General features: G+C 44.1%; 1 protein-coding gene across 1 annotated transcript in view; it reads right to left on the reverse strand.

Moving 5' to 3' along the window:
- The window catches only part of T265_00170 (hypothetical protein), a gene marked incomplete at both ends in the record, with an annotated part of 47,539 nt that overhangs the window by 4,183 nt on the left and 22,425 nt on the right, over positions 1–20,931 (reverse strand). Inside the window, 10 exons of the mRNA XM_009163827.1 lie at positions 472–699; positions 2,313–2,390; positions 2,869–2,976; positions 5,075–5,206; positions 6,316–6,393; positions 7,879–8,016; positions 9,117–9,449; positions 13,861–14,064; positions 17,126–17,251; positions 18,162–18,269. Of these exons, the coding sequence (XP_009162091.1) occupies positions 472–699; positions 2,313–2,390; positions 2,869–2,976; positions 5,075–5,206; positions 6,316–6,393; positions 7,879–8,016; positions 9,117–9,449; positions 13,861–14,064; positions 17,126–17,251; positions 18,162–18,269 (1,533 nt within the window). The remainder of the gene's footprint in view (positions 1–471; positions 700–2,312; positions 2,391–2,868; positions 2,977–5,074; positions 5,207–6,315; positions 6,394–7,878; positions 8,017–9,116; positions 9,450–13,860; positions 14,065–17,125; positions 17,252–18,161; positions 18,270–20,931) is intronic.

Below are 20,931 nucleotides of genomic sequence, written 5' to 3' on the forward strand. Positions count from 1 at the left end.
ATTCTTCCACTGAGCTACTTACAGATTGTTGGTAGTGTGAGGAGATTTGGAATTTTTGTGGAGATTTCGTTCTGTAAGTGAAGCCAATCTTCTCGACTTTTCAGCATAGATTGGCTTCACTTACAGGACGAAATCTCCACAAAAATCCCAAATCGCACACTACCAACAATCCATCACCTTATTGCACAGATTGGTGGTTAGTGTCACTGGCTACTGAACGTATGCGACTTTGTGAATGCCTGCGGACCTACACTACTGTCGATCTGCTCGATCGTGTAGAATTCCCTCACTTATTCCTCAACGGTGCCATAAGCGCGGTCACCCTACCTACAGAATACCGGAATTCCATAAGGTGAGTGATCATAATACTCTGTAACGAGTGGTGATTAGCCTGGGAGCGCTAGAGGCAGGACAACAAAGAACAAAATTACCAAATCGACAGACCAGAGCAAAGACACTATTTGAACTTACCTGAAGAAAACTGGAAAGCATAATGACCGGGAAAAAGATGACAACAATCAATGTAAGCTTCCAGTTGTAACAAAACCCGACTGTCAGTGAGAAGGCGACGAGGACCACAGACTCGATAATGCGTCCCATTGCAGAACCACACACCGGATGTATTTTGTTAGTTTCCGACGCCAGTTTCACCGTTAATGTGCCGACTTGCTGATCTGGATCATCAAACCAAGCCGTCTCCTGTAAGGTTGAAAAGCGGAGTTAGAATGATACACGGATAAACTTTAAGATGCTCTATCTCTGGTGCACCTCAATGGAGAGTCCGTTACAAATGCTTGGTTCTAATCCCAGACCCAGTGATGGTAAAAATTAATTACTCAAGGCCCCCAACTCAGGAGCTTATTAATCAGTGGTATGCCTTCCACAATGACTGAATATCAGCCGTTCGCAATCCCTCGTCTCCCCATACACCACACCATTGTGTTGTTCCTCACTAGGACATACTTCCACACATCTGGCCGTTTCAGATATATATAGTTTCCCAAACATGTCTAATTGTTTCACCGCTCTTTATCCGACAAATGCAATGTTCCGCAAAACCTTAGTGTTTGGAAAGATGATTTTCGTGTTAAAATGAAGCAGTTCTGTGCACATATGCTCGAAAGAGGGTCAACAGTCCACCTCACTTTTGTTAAAATTCGCTTGAACTGAGCTTAATTAGTTATTTTTAGCGAGCATTTCAATTTTAAGGTTACCTGTCTACAATCCTGTCGCACCAATGTGCCTATAGCACACGTCTCATAGCTGATAAATTGAACTTAATTGTCATGTCTCACCTGTAGAGATTTTTGTTCAGATATTGGTGCCTTTGAGAAGGCGCCAAACAACGACAGCGATGATTTTGTCACATTTGTGCGCGTAGATGGCAAAAAAAAACGCAACACCCATTTGCGATACCGGTGGACGGTAGTTTCAACAATCAACCGAGAGCGGTTGCTGACCAGTGTGATAAGCTCACACTTAGAATATATTGCCATCCATCGTTCAAACATGGAATCCATATCATTTGGTCGCACGCGTTGACTGACCCCTCGTGCATACACCTTCATAGGAATAAGCAGATGTTGATGAGTGTTTCTACCAAGATACTTGGTCGTCGTTTGACGCCCTCTAGCTCGTTTTCACCCTTCACGTGGTTGTACGAAAAGAGCCCTTCGGGAAAGGCGGTCGACCGGCATACGCAGCACGTGGCCAAGCCAGCGTAACCCCGATGCAGTGTGATCAATTCATCTATCGAGGGTGAGTTATTTCTTCCGAGTACCATTAAACGTACTTCAGCACTGCTGACCTGGTGTTCCCACCAGATTCGGGCAATACTCCGAAGACATCGATGGTCAAACACCGAAAGTCTTTTGACGTCAGCGCGTAACGGCCGGGTTCTGATCCGTATAGTAGTATGAAGCGCACCGCAGCACTGTAAACTCGACCCTTGACGGATAAGCTGATGTCACGCCTATGCCACAGGTGAAGCAGATTCACAAAAGCTGCTCTGGCCTTCCCAATCCGGGTGGAAATATAATTTTTCGCGAGATCAGCGGGACTGATGCAGCTACTCAAGTAAACAAATTTATCTACTATCTCAATCGGTTCGTCTGCAAGCATGAGGCTAGTCTTGCAGTAGCCCTTTACACTTTGCAGGTGTGAAGCGTATGCCAAACCGTGAGGCGGAATTATTTAGATTACTTAGTATTGTTTGAATTACCACGGTGGGGGATAAAGTACAGGGAAAGTAAGCTTTACTCGTCAAATTACCTAAACAACATGTCTCCTGATAAGCTCAGTCACACACTCACCTGTTGTAATATGGCATGAAATAGCATTTTTCTCAGTCTTCGCGTCAAGCGCTGTCCAGCAACACCAAAGCAATATGCCTGGTTTGGGTTGGGAAACAAAAGAAGGGGAAGCGGACCAATCAATGCGGGTACATCATTTGGAAACGGCAGAAAGATAAGATAAAACAGGAACACATTGATAGGAGATGACCCATGCAGTCTGTGCTGATGACGCCAAAACTCAAAAAATGACGGAGCTTCATGTTAGCAATAATCTAGTGAACAAACTATGTCGTAAGTTGAAACCATTGTGATATACCCACCCAGACCAAACTAGGGGCATCAACCACTCAAATGAAAACGGGAATGGTGTGAATGAATAAGAAACGACTTGAATGACCCATCAGTCAGCTCTCTCTGACAATGAGGCCGCAAGGTCTACCCTCGATACTCACGGCAAAAACTCCAATGTTTACGAATCATGTTGCAACTGAGTTGGTTTTTGCTTAATTAAGAGTCGAATCAGTACCTTCCAGTGGGATCAGTAGCCTGCCGAGCCGTACCATCTTTCACTCACTTGAAAAGTTGAACTCGCCATACGGAGAAAACCCAAAAGTGTCATAATACCAGCAACGTAATTCACACGACTGTTCATTTCTGTAGGGTTATCAGTCATCGTAAACACCTGAAAATATATGGAAAATTGAGTACAAAACGTTCAGTATTAGATTCGAATCAAGATACCACTATTCAAAGCACAGAAACACGGAAAATCGAAAAAGATATGAGGCACTACGGTTATAGCGGACGGATTCGGACGCGTCAAGAACTCACATAAGAACCGTTACTGTCACATCCCTTCAACATACTATCAGCAAATAAAACCTGACTACAAATCCTTAAGATACATCTCACCCAGTTTGAAGTGGCCGCTTCCGGCTGCTGTTTCGCATATATCTGAACCATATACTGAAATATGGGTAGCTCGGGTGAGTTTAATGGTTGTTGATCAGTTCGCCGAGCTTGGCTATTGGCCTGCACACGTTTCGTCACCATAGAAGGATTATCGTCAGTGCGCAGTCGGGTGGGTACTTTTTATTTGCCTGTGTGCGTTTATATAGCACTTGAAGACTACGCTATTTTCTTGCGTGACTGACCACGTTGGGGGTAACGATTTTCGTGAACCCATTGGTCCGTTTGTTATGTTTGTTGGGTTGTGGTCTGCGTTCCTTTGTTTACTGGTTATCCCAACGCTCTCTATTTTTAGTAGTTCGTTCCCTGGACTTGATTGGCGTTGCGTCGTGGTCTGACCTTCTTAAACTTGAGTGGTCGGTTATACCGCCCTACTTTTTCCATCGTAACGGTTAGTGTCCCTTCATCCGCCGGTCAATTTGGTGCTTTGGTTTATTAGTTGAGCACCTCCTCCAATCACATTGATGTGTCCGTTTGAACGGAGGTTTCGTCCTTTTCTTATGAGTTCCTTGTCTGGTTACTTTTACAGCTCAAAACTCTGTGGTTCTGGCGTTCCATGCCATTAATGGTTGGTAAATGGGATCGATTTCAATGTTTGTTGATAGCTATTTCAGTGGAGTACCACGCTTCCACAAATTCACCTTCTTCTTTCTTGCTTGAGCCAATATGCAAACGCCGCTCCATTCGAACTCGTGTCCTTCCCCAACCGAATGCTTGTCTGTGAATCAACATGTGTGGTTCAATATTTACGTTTATCTCCCATTTGACAAGGCACAAGGGAATGAAAAATGTTACGAAAAGTTTGGGCGCTACTCGCCTCGCGGGTTAGGGTCTACTAGACGCCATCTGTGCTTGGCAGCTGACTGACGCCAGCGGCATTCATGCTATCAGTTTCTACTCAGACTGTCTGATTCAGTGCCAAGGGTGAAGCTACTTCGGATGTTTGTTTTAGGCTAGTCTTAGGTTCTCCTTCCTGTCCCGTTTCTTTCTTCTGTCAAGTATAAGGCTTCAATAAATGAACCGGCATAGTTGTACGGCAGTGAAGCACCAGTGTTCTCATCTGATGTTGCAATCAACGAGGACGACTATGAGTATCCTCCAATTGTGGAGGAGCAACGTCATCGCATTGGGCACAGATTCGTCCCCACACTTGCCAAGTGGATAATGAAACCTATACCATAAAGACCTTGCCGGCAAACTATTTTCTAGAACACGACATGGCAACAAACGCAATAAAGCTAACTTTATCACTGCACGAATAGCAGAGACCCGCTCCAAACAAAATATAAGGTAAGCGTTTGATGACACTATCTCCAGTGGGAAAAACTGAAAGCCAACGCTGATAATAAGAGTGAACAACAGAAAACAAGGAGATTGAGTGACTGTGGGAATGATTCACTGGAAAATACACTAATGATACCACCGGATAAACACGAACACGTCTGTCGTGACAAATTATATCACGACTTCGAACTGTAAGACATTGAGTAAGGACTAGAATCAGATAGAATCATTTAAGCTTATCGTAGCCGAACAAGGGGCTTCCTTCTCCAGCTGGTGGAGGACCGAGAATTTGGACAACGGAAACATCTAGAACGGGAGCGATTCGTATATTGTAGTACTCAGCACCAAAAAAACATGGTGTCGAAACCCTGAGATGAAAGAGACGCGTCGAGTCAATTACAGTTACAACCCCTACTTTTGTAACGAATTTGCAAGGCGCTTCTAGAGGTAATAACAGAAAGTATGTACTGCATTAACAAATTTATTATGGGTGGTGTCCATATAAGCCAGTTCCCCTAGAAACTTACTGCGTATATTTCAGAATAGAGGACAGCAAAGATAGGTTGAAGGGCACCGGTGAGGGCAGCGGACAACGCACCAAAAATGAGGAACCCCGTTTCAGGTTGATTCAGTCGTAACACGCGCATCCATGCACTTGACTGAAAGAATTGTGACAGGTATTTATTCGAACAACACTGAAACAGCTCCGCCAAGACACAGAGTTGCAAACTATATACACACAAAACAGCAGTAAAAGAACGGCTGCCCGTACTAACAAGATTCGTAACCAGCGATGAAAGTAACTAGCAACTAAGATATCAACCTTAGCATAGAAGCATTATCTTGTGCGAGAGTCGATTTTTTCGGCCACTCAGTTTGTTCCCAAATGCGAAGAGAAGCCCGATCGATAGATTTCTGTGTACGACCCACTTCAACAAGCAACTAACCATAATGAATTGGCTTTGTTCAAAGCAAAATATTCCCTAGAGAATCGCAATTGCAAGTATCATGAATCAAAGTGCATAGAATCAGGCTGACAGAAGTCATAGTAAGAAGTCGGAACTTCCGACAGTAACTGATCAATCTGTGTTGTAGTGTCGATGTAGCCCAATGACCCAGTTGTGCTTAAGAGATTACCAATTTGACCAGCAGGCTTCCAGCAGCATCGTCTGACTAGATAGACAAGATAGTTAACAAGTCCAAAATGACTCAACTTCAACGACAAGCTTATCGAAGTGGTATGACTCTTGATGGACGCGAAATACATAAATTTCTGGTGCGCAGAACCTGTGCCAAGAAGCTTAGAAGCATAATAATTTCGGTTGAAGAAATAAAAGTAGGTTTGTAACCTGATTCAATAGGATAAAGCTCAGACAGTTAAAATAATAACCATTCAGCTATAACACCCTTTCGATGCCTGGACGCCATGCCACCCGAAGAGAGCACGACGGCTGGGATACTGTCAGGTTGCCCAACCCTAGACAGAGGAAGTCGAGAGGCAGAGGTCGGGTTCGAACCAGAGACCCTCCGGTCAGTAAATTCGCACTCTAATCACTTGAGCCATCTCGCCTCATCTCGCTCAGACAGCTAATCTAGTAATAAATAAATCGTTGAAGAAATGGCTTACAAATAACGTCTGGAAATCACTTCCTGTCTCATTTGAGAGAAATTATTCTCGGTTTGTTTATTTGAACTCATTAAAACACTCGACAAACAAGCAAAGATGTAGGTACAACACCGTGATATGTATAAGCAACGAACTGCTTACACTATGAGTGCGACGACTGGAACCTGGAGGTACAACTTTCAGAGCCACTGGACTAAGGTTGTCCGTTTGCTTGTCTGGCTAAAAAAAACATAAATCAGGAAGGAAAAAGTTGATACACATCACAAAACGACAACTGCAGAATTGAAACATGCATGGGAAAGTTACTCAGTTCAGGCAAATCACCAACAACGTTATGAAACTGCATCTCATACGATATTTGTCTACGTTGCTCATTGATGAGAAACATGCCCCCATATGTAGTACATGGCATTATACTTATCCAGGTATTCGTTGTCAGTGTCCGATAACGGGAGCCGATCAAAAATAGGTCGGGAATGCAGAACCAAATCGAGGTCTAAATCCTGAAAATACCAAATTGCATAACAGTAAGGACTGTGTAATTACATCCGAAATCCACGCACCCGCCACATAACAAGTCGCTTCCATTCCGACATAGCTATCTGTCAGCAAGTCGTCTGATCGCCATTGACTAGACTGACCACAAGCAATATTAGCAGCAATATGCGGTTGATATAACAGTACAGCAGTGAAGCATCGGTGTTTAAAACCGATGTCATGCTGTCGATGACGATGTAACAGCCGAACGACCGCTCCCTATAGTTCATCGGACATATGGAAACTTGATCCCGATCGACTTTTTCGGTGACGTTGTCGATGGCCTGATATGTCATCAACCACCATTCCTACGCTCCGCTTTTTCCCCAATTTCGGAAGATTTCCTCAGTTTACAGTAGTGTTTTTGGTGAGTCCTATGCTGGTCTTCGGCCTCAAAATGATTTCCTAAAAGCGATGGAGCCCTATAGGAAACCATTGGAAGTTACTGGTTAGACGGCTAGGATATGATTCAACATACTGGGATACGAAGCTCTTCAGGGAGATCCAGTGGGGCGATAGTATCCATGACTGATACATTCCGCTGTTTGAAAGCTTTGATAACGCAGGCGATAAGCTAGTGATGCTGTACCCAAAGATGCAATCCTTGTAAGGAATGTAAGGGTTTGCTACCAAAATTATCAACTAATTTAGGTACCACTTTTCAGCTGAAAACTGCTGGTGTTGATTAACGACCAGTACATACCTTTTTCAAGACGCCTTTTTTTAAAACTCCGGTATCCTGGTGCCAACAATGGACTTCAAGGTGACTTAATCATAGTTTTCGCCAAGAAAGCGGTTTTCCGAAAATGCGATAAGGCAAGCAAACAAGATGAGTGGGATAGATCAAGCGCCGTACTCGCAATCCTGAGGCACTCATGTGGGTGCTAGAGTTACCAAGCGGAAGGCGTTTTACTACCACGTGCACTTGCCGAGTACGTAATTACGTTGATTCCAGAAGTTCAACGCTGCACTGGACTAACTCAAGGGTACTTCCGACTAATAACAATCAATGTGGCCAACTAAGCCGAGTCACCAATGGATAAGTTAAACGACCGAAGACAGTAAGATGAATAGTGTCCAAGGTCAGCTAAAAGATATGGTAAGCTTTTTGCGAACTTAGGAACATATTAAGTAACGTGAGAATTCGGGGGCATCGATTAAACTTACAACATAGGACGTCACAACGACATCCGTCAGGGGCGATGTGGCCTTTACGTCAGCGGAATCAAGAGGAGAACAGCTATACTCTTCTGTCTTATCTCCTTGCAAATGAAGAGAGGTGTCGTATTCGTTGGACACTTGTCGCTACAATGAAGAACGGTAAACAACATAAACCGGAATGCAGTTGTGGAGTAAACCGTAAGCAGTGCGAGAAGCATTCGAACACTCAGCGCAACGGAGCAACAGTTGAGGCCTCAAAATGGGCGGCACTGCAATATGCTGCCGGAGGTATATATATATTCAACCAATAGTCCTATGTGGTACCGATCCAAGTCTCTGGGTCACCGGTTCGCTCGCCTACTATTCAAACATAAGCATACAAAACTAACGAAATATTCGCCCACCCCATGCATTTCACATGGCCACATACGTGGTTTTAACAGTAAGTTTACTCAATTCATTAACTCTTACCTTCAATCACCCCGTATAAATTATTCCCGCCAGAAACCTAAATTTCTGGTAACTGTGACTTCACTTACCTCCAGTTTTCAAGTTACCTTCACCAATGCTTTTGCTCCAAAAGCAAGATAATTGCTTATAGCTATTCCTGACTTTCTGAAGCCTCAAATCAGACTTGTACATCTTGCATATCGGAAACCGGGAAATACTTCGGTTGTGATTATCGGTCTCTGAAGGACAATGTGCATTGTCGGCACCGTGCACAACACTGATGGGCTGTGAAGCAGGGTTTCCGTAACCACTAACCCCTTACCTTCGACAATTCCTTCCACAACTCGAATTGTGGCCACTCAGCAGAGTCTCGATCTGCTCACAGTCAACAGCAACCTACTCACATGAGTATGGGATATACTAAATGAGTAATTATGGTGGGCTAAAACACAGTTATAACCAGCCCGTGAAACCTAGAAGTGGTAAGCGTGCTTATCTGATATGAATCTGTTGCTCCCGAGGTGTGTTTATCATTCAGTAAAAAATAAACTCAAAAGAGGAAAACAAAGCTATGAAAAATGCCTTTCTACAATGAATTCCAAGAGTGTGCAGTGTCCCGTGAGGATATCGTCACGAAACAGAAGCCTTGGGCCACACTTCCTGGCTTCACATCAATCCCAAATAAATGAACAATAAGTAGGTATTTTTAAGTGCTGACAGACGATTAACAGAAGCAGTGGTGGAAAAATACATGGCAGCAATGACAACAACGGTTTATAAACTGAAATACTGACCTGAGCTTTGAGCATAGCGGAGTATAGACCATTCGCACCACTCAATACTTCATGCGTACCAGATTCTGAAATTCGTCCGTTTTCGATGACAACCACCAAATCCGCCTTACGCACTGTGGACAGCCTGTGAGCTACAATGAATACAGTGCGCCCAACGCAGGCCTGATCCAGAGCAGCTTGAACCTGTTGTTCTGACTGACCGTCCAACGCAGAGGTTGCCTCATCCAGAATGAGGATGCGAGGATTTCTCACTAGAGCCCGAGCGATAGCTAATCGCTGTTTCTGGCCCACAGATAGGGCGGTGCTTCCTTGTGTGATTTTGGTCTCATAGCCCTGAGGACAAACGCAAATGGCAACGGGAGAAGATAAACAAACGCATGAAAGCTTTATCGCATAATGAATGTAGAATCCGGTATGACCAGATCCCGGGTGAGCAGGAGTGAATAGGAGAGTAATCAAAAGTTAAAGTAGCCACTTTCATGGTCAGACTCCATGAAGTCGCGAAAACACCCAAATATGAGTCTGATCTGACACGAGAGCTATGGCGTTTAACGTTCAAAAGGCACAGACACAGGTGTCGTTCCGCCTCAGTGCAACTGCTGAAATTCGGTGTTATTGCAGTTCGAAAGCGATAAAAACCGAACAAGCAACTGGAGATGTGATTTGCAAAAAAAAGTCGCATAACAGACCGTCACACACACACACACACGAGTACTAGGTACCAGGCCAGAACAATAAATAGGATCTCAAACTGACGCTCTCAAATTCTATTGCTCCGGGAAAAAAGTTCGGGGTAAACAAAATGAAAATAAAAATCATGCAGATGGCAGCTGACCGTCAAGAATTCTGATATTTATGAAACCGTAGACGATCGGGTAAAACACCCACATTCGAGGACGATTGTGATGCACACTAAGCGTGGAACCATTTTCATCTATGTTTTACCATAAAACAAGGGGAGGAAGAACCCATGGTCAGAGATCCTTTGCAAAAAAACAATCAGCGACACGCACGGAGTAGTACAAAACTCAAAGTGGAGTAGGATGGACGGTAACTCCGCTTCAAAAAATGGCTTACTGTAATACAAGTAAATGAGGACAAAAGGCAGCAAAGGTCTCGAGAGACGACACACGTTTGAAGGGAGACAAAAGAAGAGTTGGGTAGGTTGCTGTAGGTTGAGGGATGAATAAAGACGAGTTGTCCGATTAAAGGACACAAGCAAGGAGACAGAAGAAGTGAGCTACGAAGAGCATCTGCGGTATTAACGGTGAAGTAGGGTTAATCCTTGAGAAATACACTAATTTGCAAATCAATTTGGTTTTCAAGAGAGACTCAACTGAATCTCTCGTTTTCAGCAACCTTGTGAGTAGTTCCCTTATGAAAATAAGGGGAACAGGCTGACAGTCAGGGAACGGGAATCAGTCAAGCGCAGGATATCTTTTTGAATGAACTCGAAGAAGGGCAAGCTACAAATAGTCCCACCCCAGAATTGGCAGAAAAGCTCGCTAATGATGCAAAGCTGGGATTTATAGACTACAAATATTCCTACTCGGCCCCCATATCACTCAGAATACGCATGAAAGCGGAGATACTTCCAAGCTTCTCAAACCTAAACTGGAACGGACGAGGTGACCGGGTTGGGTTAGAACCACGGACCCGTACCAGCTGGTAAGTTCGCGCCTAAACCACTGAGCTATCTCACTGCAAGGAATATCTGGACCGGAATGAAATATCTTGGCCCGAGGCGGACAATTAACCATCGTGCTAGTTCCGTCATGAGGATTTCAGCATTGGAGTACCACATGAAGTTATGTGCAAGAAGAGTGATCGCAGTGAGAACAAAGAACCCGTTTAAATAAGGAACGATGTGAAGAAGAGAAACGGACCCGGAAGCGCTGAACATTGCTGTATTCGAGAAACACCGGTCATGGATGATGACAGTGGTCGCCTGTGGATAGTCAATACACAGTCGGAATGCAGCGAATAGTGTACAACTTCTGAACTGTTCGAAACTTTTTTAATTCAATCAACCTAGCCGGGGCAAGGCTTTCAGATCAAAAACTAAAAAGTATTTTTCTACTAATACTGCTATTAATCTTGAAATGAACAACATACAGTGCAAATTCCTCCACAGTGCTAAATCTATGGCGAGAGTTGAGCGAAGTCTGTGTGATCCCGGAAACATCTACACGGAAGACAAGCAGATACCAGGGTAACGATTACTTTTGCGGATGAATCTTAACATTCGAGAAACCAAGAAGTAAGCATGGGCTCCAGGGGGGGACCGCGAAACAGATACGACATAAGCTCCATCTTAAGAACAAAAGCAATACACTATGTTACAGGTATTCAATGTCAGAAAAACTGTAAATATGTCTCAGATGGGAACAATTCAGAGGAGATAGACATATTGCTGGTGCAAATCGATGCGCGAACGTTGTAGTGAGGATGAAATCGCAATATAGAGCTGAACGACGTGTCATTGAGGTTTATATTTTCAAGTTGGTTTGGTGAGCGAAACGCCGGAATACGAAAGCACAGGCTTGGAGTGGTAAGTAAGGTTCTAAGAAATGAACGGAATTAGCTCCATGGAGGATAGTTCAGACAATCCTGCCACGGTATGTCGCGATCACCCGCTGGTGTATGGAACACTTCAGACGGTAAGCGATCATGTAAGACGACGAGGAATGTCAATAATTTGGAACTAAGTCATTAACGTATCTACAAAACCCCATAAGGCGTTTCTTGAGGTGAAAAAGCGCCATGTCGTTCCTGGAGGGGTGTCAGATGTTACGAAGTGGAAATAACCCTAGAGCATTCTTAAATATCGCTTCATGGGAGTGGCCTATAAGAACGATGAACTGAAACAGTGAGGTGATAAAATTTTACGTGCTCCAGATACCCAAATGTTCACATATCGGCGGAGCAAACTGAACGGTAAAATGGACATTAGCCTACATGGCTTAGGTAATCGCGCACTAGCGTTATTTCGCATCAGGCTAAATTTACAAAACAAACACCGAACAGAGTGGTTTATGGGGGACGAGATGGGACAATGGTTACTGACCGGAAGGTCCGTAGATCAAACCCGAACTCTACATCTCGACGTTCCCTGTCTTGGCTTAGACAACCTGGCAGTACCACAGCCCTCGCGATTCCTTCTGGTGGCGTGGCAGCTAGGCAGAGAAAGGGTGTTACAGTTAAACGATTTATTTATTTTATTTAAAGTGGTTTGTCTAGAACATGTGCTGTTATGCAACAACGAAAACCATGGAGAGTATCGATGGATTGCTCACTATAGGATTATACTGTCACACGGAACTCCACACCGATACCGCTTTCTCGTTCGCAGTTATGCGCTGTTATGGCCGGGAGGCCTATCCCGTACACGATTCGACAAACGTTTGGGCAGCCTGGAGGTCCGGCATCAAGGCGAGCGCTGATTTCTCGAAAGTATGGACCTAACAGCCAGTCATGACCCAGTATTCGCCGAATACCGGTTGCCAATGATGCACTAGGAGGCGTCAGAATTTCCAGAATTTTGTGGCGATGTACGCCTCATATACAACGCGCTGTACAAGTTCTGGGCGTTAATGTACTTTGCACATTTTTGTTGGTTATTTTTGACGGGAACGCTAGTGTGGGAGGTTCAAACCGAGAACTAGGCTGAGGAAAACACCGTTGTTACATACACTGTGTTGTTTAATCATATTCCTCAGCTTCATTACCATAGTGAATGCTGGATTATCGGCTGGATCAAGTGAAGTCCATCAAAGAAGAGTTCACTGAGGCGGCAGGGGTTTGAGTCCCTGATACAAGATGCTTGGCTGATAATTCACTACTAAACCCGAGGTCAGTAGCATACGCTATTCCGATTGTGATGTTACCCCTTTCGGGATCTAGAAATTGTTCCCTTTTCGCGGGAGGAGGTCGTTTTCACAGAAAGGAGAAAGTTCAGACTTAGCCTCTTGGTGAATGTGCTTCTTTTTGGGGGATCCTCCAGGGTAGAGGACTATTATATCATACGAAAATGCAGATCCACGTCCTGGAAACAAGGAATTAGAAATACATTTGGCCAGATGTATCATACAAATAACACATAGACACTTCAACGAAGACAACCCCAGACCATGTTTCACACAAAGGTTTGTATCATCACAAAACAGCAATAGTGTAACGTACAATGTTGGGAATTCGACAGGGCTAACGCTGGGCAGCCATGATAACTTCCAGAGCGCAAAGCAAATAGTTGAATAAATAGAGCACAAAGAGAGACGTAGATTTTTTACATATGCCCATAAAACTGGTGCGATGGTAGACATGGAATGGGCCTGAGTATCTGAAGATGATCTGTTGTCATTCAGAGTCAAAGACACAAGCCATCAATGAGGGAGGATTGTGCAGGATTGTAATGAAATTAGACTGTGACATGAAATCTTACTAACATAGGTAGAAATGGCTCAGCAGAAGGCTTTTTGTTACTCACGAGCGCCGAGCTCATAAAACTCGTTGGCGGACCTGGATGAAACGAAGAAAATATCCATCACTGGGTGAGTGTTTGTTCCTGAATTCTGCGAAACAGGACAGCACAAATATTGTGGTTCAATTGTTCCAGTAAATATTTCCGGTTATTCAAGCATTTCAAACAGAACGTCTACTGGCAACGGTTGGATGGGTCAGGGCGAGCCTGTTACAACTCAAGTTATCAGACAAGTGATTACTTCACAATGAAACATGTGCTTACCTCAGGGAAGCTTGCAATAAATTTGTGCGCATTGGAAAGTTTTGCTGCTTCGATTATTTCCTCCATAGAAGCGTTCGGCTTCCCCATGCGAATATTGTCTGCGATGGTCCCGGTGAATAGAACCGGCTCCTGTTGAACCACGCTTATTAACGACCGATACCATTGCAAATCGAGGTCACGCAAATCACAGTTGTCGAACTCAATCTATCATGGCAAACAGACAAAAAACGGGATAGCGTGACACAAACGAGAGCTAGGAATGAAGCTTCGGGAAGACCATGAAGTACGATGAGCGTATTCACCTGCGGATACTTGTTAGAAGGAACATCCGTCTTTAAGTGTTCTCCGCCAAACTGTGGCGACACGGTCAGAGTTTGCAATAGGTGAACAGATTAGGCGCAAGCGATAGTAAGCATCATTTAAAAGTACGATCAAACGATTATGGACACAATCAACTGAGTTGGATGTAAGCTCCTTCGTCCATTTAATGGGGCCCGAATTTCTAGCAGCTTGTGCCGCTTGCTTGTGGATTGCCTTTTGGTTTCACATCCACCCATTAGATAGAGAATTGACCGTGCTTGCCAGTTTCAGTTTATCTCTTGCTGGCCCATCAAGCTCAATTGAACTCTTGCTTTGTCCCGTCGCAGCTTCTTCTCCAATGGATTTCACGGTTGGCAATATAGCATCTTTAGGTGCAATGCACGGAACAGTTCCGAAATACATTATTCTTTAAAGGCTCTCATTCCCTTGAACCTTAATGACAAACTGATATGGATATTTAGCTGTCTCACCAAAGGAGAATCTCGGCTACTGTTCACCAGAGAAGTTACGGTGGATGACATTGTGAGATAACGCCAAAAGACGGTGATAAGAGCACGTTAGCTGCCAAGGAGCGCAATGACGATGTGGTATGAAATGGATGAAACGCAACGAACGGAGTCTGACTTGCCACTGGTTTCCTTATTCGCATAAGCTGTCCACTGACACTATAAAAATTATCTCTAAATAGAGATTTACGACAAACGGTGTAAGTTAAGCCTCAAAATACGGTGATGAAAAAATACAGAACCCTCTCCCGTGAATTGGGTAGAGCTGCAAGATACCTTCTGCAATGGTAGTTTAATCAATTCTGAAGTCATATCATCAGCAACAGATCACAGCTGTACAAATATGCCACCTATAATGCTACACCAAAATGAACATGGAAGAACATCAGACGGTAAATATGTGTAGCCGTTCGAGCACCCACTCCATTGATACAATGCCGAAATCACCAAACAGACCTCAGAGGGACCACTGAAAACCTGACTCGCGGAGTCTGTTACTGCAGCTGGGTAGCCATTTACTCAGATCGGGCATCCGAAGACCGCATCCAGCCAGCATGTATCCAAGACATTTCTGAAGCCCACTAATCCTATCTCAGGAGACAGTCACTCGAGAACAATCGATTGCATGAGAGGAAATGCCCGAATTCTTCGGAAAAAGCTTGAACTTAGGGCTATGGGACTAACCATCGAGAACCGAAAAGGAGTGGGTCAACTCAGATCAACTGAATTGAACATTCCTCCAGAATGTTGCTCACAGTTCTGAAGGTCTGCTTTGGTGAGTTAGCTTTAAAACAAGTGGGTTATCGGGAAGAGCTGGCGAGATTTTCGGGTTGAGCTTTCCACTTGAGACCTAAACCACATATTTATTAGGAACTCCTAATATTTGGCATACAACACGGCAGGATTTTCCTCATGGACAGAAAAAAACTGTCATCAGTTTTCACATCGACTCGATATATGCAAGTGTCTCAAAAGTAGTGCTTTGGAACTAAGGTAAACTTGCAAAAACCAACTCAGCTATCAGAAGATAAAGTACTTGAGAGCATGAAGATATGCTTGAACAGTGGTTGGTTCATCCTTGACTACTCTACTAATACAGCTGGGTACTGTCAATTACACGGTCTTGCAACGAGGTGAATGACCACCGAGAGTTTTTGAAATAGTTTAGAGTACACCTTTGTGATGATCAAACTTGATAAGGTTAACGGCTTCTAAAAATATCTGAATACTTTTGACTCCCGTACAAAGTTCAACATGGAGAGTGAATCTGGTTCCCTTCCTGGACATTGTAGGAGTAGTGAAAAAACTAAAAACCACCATTTAGCAGGAATCAACAAACACAGGGACCGTCTTAGACTACTCATCAGTTGAATCATTCATCGGTCGAGTCAGAGCGATGTGTGCGGAAAGCAGCTCAAATTGAGGTCGAAAAAAGACTTCTACATATTGGTTGCCCAGTTGGTCTGACTTAGGCAAGGGTACTGGTTCTTACACACTAAGGAGTGGTTTGGTACAGTCATCAATACATATAAGGCAGGAACATCGAAGGTTATTCGAAGGGTGCTAAACACAACGAGCCTTAGAAAAGAGCCTTAGAGGAAAAACGTCAGCCCCAGTACCGGTACGGTTGAAGGGCGCACTCAAGGACACACGGACAGGGAGGTACACAACAGAATTGGTGGGCACAAGACAAGAATAAACAAACCACAATGAAGTGAAGATAAATATTAGTACCAACCAAGACTCAGTGCTGACGACACTAGATACAAAACAGACTTAGTAACCGCGAGTTTCGAGGCGGCGACTAAGGTAGTGGAAATCGCGGAATGCCCAGCGGCTAGGGTGTAGAATGGTTGGAGCTGATCGGTCTGCGGATCACTCGATTTGAGACGAGGCGGTGTGCAACCAACATCCAACAGCAGTAATTAACAGCAATTCTGAACTAACGCGAGTTTCACGTAACCTTTGCCGTTAACCCACTCGTCGTAGCGCTAACTCACACAGACCACCAGAAGCGTGAACTCTCAACCGGAAGAGCCGGATAGCAAAACCATGTGAAGTATTCCCCAGTCTATGAGTGTAGCCCTTATTCATCTACACTGTTCAACCCTCTACAAGGGTTAGGTGTGCTGTCAATAAAATATCTTGCTGACCGGTCCTTTGCCTGCGTTGAAATTTGACCACCCCTGTAACCTAGTCAATTGGTCTGGAGGTTTCGTGTCTGTGCGAAACTCCATTTCCATCAAACGAGAACATCAAGTTCGGTGATTTAAAGGTACGAAGCCGATTTGCACAAAACTTTTCACTGGATCTTTCCATTGTGGAGTATGTGAGATACGAACGACATTTGGTCCAATAACAGGGCAAATTAATCCAACCAAGGACTAATAGGCTCCAAGTGAGCATCAGTCTCAGTAAAACAGTGATGATGAACTCACAGTCCCAGACACCGGGTCGTACAAGCGTTGCAAGAGATTAAGCACAGTACTTTTGCCGCAACCACTAGGGCCAACCAAAGCGACCGTTTGACTGTGTTCAATCGAGAGATTGAATTTCTCCAGCACCTGCAAGGAAGACGAAATAAACGAGCGTCTAGGATGGAATTATCAAGAACATTCAGCAGTAAGGTTTAAAATCGTTCAGCTGTAGCACCTGTTCGATGTCTAACTGCCATGACACCCGAAAGTTGCGCGAGGGCTGGGATACTGCCAGGTTGCCCAAATCTAGACAGGGGAAGTCTAGAGGCAGAGGTCGGATTCGAACCACGGACCTTCCGGTCAGTAAATTGGCCCTCTAACCACTTGGGCCTGCTTACCCGCAGCAAGGTTTAAGTAAAGCGCTATCGATTTCGATATGCTGAGAGAGACCCTAGGCTTGACATCTTTCGAAAGCCTGTTTTTTCCCAATGCACCTACCCCATCCACTCTTCTCCCAACCAACTAAAGGGCACATTTTTCGTGTTCGTATGACATCCGAGCAGCTGTATCAAGCATTTTTTGTAATGATGTCGCTACTGATTACACTCGAAGCAAAAGAGTAAATCAGTTGGACACTGCTTTGAGGACAGAATATGGAAAAAGTACACCAGTATCACTGAACGATGAACTGCGAGTCTAGAGAGACCGACTGTGTAGGTCACAAGTGTTCAAGATTAACAGACCTTTACGTCAAGACTGATTGCCGCATGGTTCAAACTCCTTGCATTTTTACAAACCTCACAATAAGGAACTCAAATAAATTACGGTTGTACATCAGCGAGACATCAGTGTTGAACAGATATCGTCGTACTGTCTATGATAATGATGATCATGTTGTTTTCAGCAATTAGTCGATTGTTGTAGTACGTATCGGGGATCGGTCAGCGAAACGAAATACCGAACGTCCCCAACATTCTTAAATATACCTGCAAAAATCATATCAACTACGTACTCGGTGAAAATCTGCAAAACGGCCTCCGCAAAAAAAAGGACTCACCACTTTATCTGGTCGCGTCGCGTAAGAAAACGTGACATCGGTAAATTTCAAAGATTGAAAAAAGTTGTCGGGTTTTAAGCCTTGTTTATTTTTATCAATTGGAGGGACCTGAAAAAGAAGAAAATAAACACACCTTACTGGGCCGGGGTTGAATCTTGATGACCGAGACAAATAAAAGCACCTATACTTCATATGGTTGAGAGTAGTTAAGCATCAAAACTTTACAAGTAATCCAAATACTACGAGTGAAAATTACTCATAATTCAGCGAGCCAACAGTAGCATCCTGAAAAGAAAAGCATCGTGTCCAGAAATGTGCATTTTGGAGTCATGTACGACCGAGATGGTCGAGTTCAATAGATTGGGGGCTGTAACACCAAATCCCAATTGACCGAGTGACCAAAAGCTCGTCACACAAAAAAGTTTGTCCCAAATGAACAAACTCTAACATCCGGTTTTCGCTTTACGCGCATAGATTTGGATTTCCTGGAAAACTCTTTATTTGGTTGCAAATAAATTTCTCAAGACAGCTACCATTATACTGTTTTGACCACATAAAGTGATTATGCGCTGTGCAATCGCTTTACAGAAACGGAAAATATGGAAGCAGTGGGGAGGGGTTGCGGAAACCAACAGTGACTATCTGAATTCCGAACGACAGATTTATCGATTTCAAGAATAAGCGAACGGGTCACTTTGCAACCAGAGGAATAACGAGGGCCGAATCAAAAATTCCAAACACAAACACGTCATTGGGATCGGTAACTCAATGTTTTCCAACAAAAGACCGAAATGTTTCTGTTATACTTGAAATGCCTTCGTAAAGATGCGCCGAAAACTCATTTCCCCAGGTTTTCGAATTGCGAAGAACTGACGGCCTGACAAAAGCGGTCAACAGGCTTGAAAGAACAGCGCAAGTTATGTGGTAGGAGAAAGGCCTGTTGTGTTGAGTGCGGAAATCAGGAAACAGCGGGATCATTGGACTAGTAGCTTAGCGGGCTTTGGACCAGGCCATTAAGCAATGGCAACTATCTGTGAGATGTTGTGACTGACTTATACCTCAGTGGTATCTCAAGTTTGGAGCAATCATTCACGTCTGTACTGAGAATGGTATACGCTAGAAATACGGTTGTACAAACCAAGACACATTCCCCAGAGGCTGGTTGGATTAACGCGTTTTGAGAAAGAGAATAATCCATCCAATTGCTCAAAGGAGGCGGGAGTAAACAAGCAAAGGGTTAACTGATTGAATAATGCCCTGCTGTATCGACTAATTTCTTTTTTTTTGGGGGGGGGACGAGATGGCTTAAGCGGTTAGAGCGGGAATTTACTGACCGGAAGGTCCGTGGTTCGAACCCGGCCTCTACCTCTCGACTTCCCCTGTCTGGGACTGGGCAAACTGGCAATATCCCAGCTCCCGTGCTCCCTTCGGGTGGCATGGTAGCTAGGCGCCGAAAGGGTGTTACAGCTGAACGATTTGATTTTTTTGAATTTCTTTTTTCCGGGCTGCAAAATAAGGAGGGTGCTCTAAGTGAGTTACGTCACCATTACTCTTTAGAATTAGTGAAGAAAAATACTATAACCCTCTCCAAAGGGAACCGCTACCACTAGGAGACGACACTCTAGGAGAGTAAACACCAAACGATTTGCGCCAGGTTTCTATAGAATTTTCTTGTACTGATCAGGTCAACTCCAATGTCTTTCTACCTCGAACACAGACTTTGGGAGCTACGAAACTGCATCAAAAAAACACGTTCCGGTGTCCGAGTAGCCATTTAACAAGACGAAAGGTTAGAACTCCATAAACGATGGTTGCACTAACTGGGCTTATCCCCATCCTCTTTCTGTTGACACTGTTCGAGCTTCGGCCTACATTAAAACTCATGGAGTTCCTACCAGCAAATTTTACTCCCTAGGCGCCTCGAGCCGAACGTTAGTTGTCATGTTATAGTTGGTTGTCACGGATTATTCATGGGTCGCTTATCAGTTCTAAGGAAAGATATCTTGTATGCTAGCGAATACAGAACGACGATAGACAACAATGCGCCTGCAGCAAATACTGACGCCTGATTGTCATAAAACAATAGAAAGATGCTCTAGAAAATGATAAAAACAAAGAGGAGAGGTGCGATATTGGACAAAAGTGGTCACTTTTTGGGGAAAACGACTAGGAAAAAAGCACCCACATCTCGGAACAGCGTTCAAATACATGGTTATGTAATACATCGAAGAGAAACGCAACCAGCGCGATTAAATTCGCATGGTGTGCGAAACTTGCATAACGAAAGATCCACCCAAAATTAGAGGACAGCGTTAGATTGGTGATTGTGCCTTGGAGCAAGAAAATGATCGTCAGTGGTAGAGGTCATGTCTTGCGGAGTTTCCCACCAAGCGCAAGAATTTATGGACCCCAGTAATCATGGGAACAACATATCACAGCAATTTGTTGAAATGTTGCTTTTTTCACCTCTCCTTCCAATGCAATGACCTGCTCGTCACGAACTTTTCGCTAGCGAAGGTTTCTAATGGGAAACAACGCCAATTCAGTGTACGACGGTTGGGTGTGCGTAGTACACCTTCCAACCACTTAACTTGATTAAACGTATTTGCAGCTCCAGCGACTGGGATTTGCTAAGAAGTGCTGGCTTATACATCATTCCAGCGCTGTCATGCTGATGTCGGTAACCTCCTGATATGCTGCGAAGGCATCGGTGAATAAATGTAGAACAGCCGAAGATAGATTTCAGATACACCTCTCTTCTGTCGAATTC

This window comes from Opisthorchis viverrini, assembly GCF_000715545.1.
Source record: "Opisthorchis viverrini unplaced genomic scaffold opera_v5_1, whole genome shotgun sequence".
Taxonomy (NCBI): domain Eukaryota; kingdom Metazoa; phylum Platyhelminthes; class Trematoda; order Opisthorchiida; family Opisthorchiidae; genus Opisthorchis; species Opisthorchis viverrini.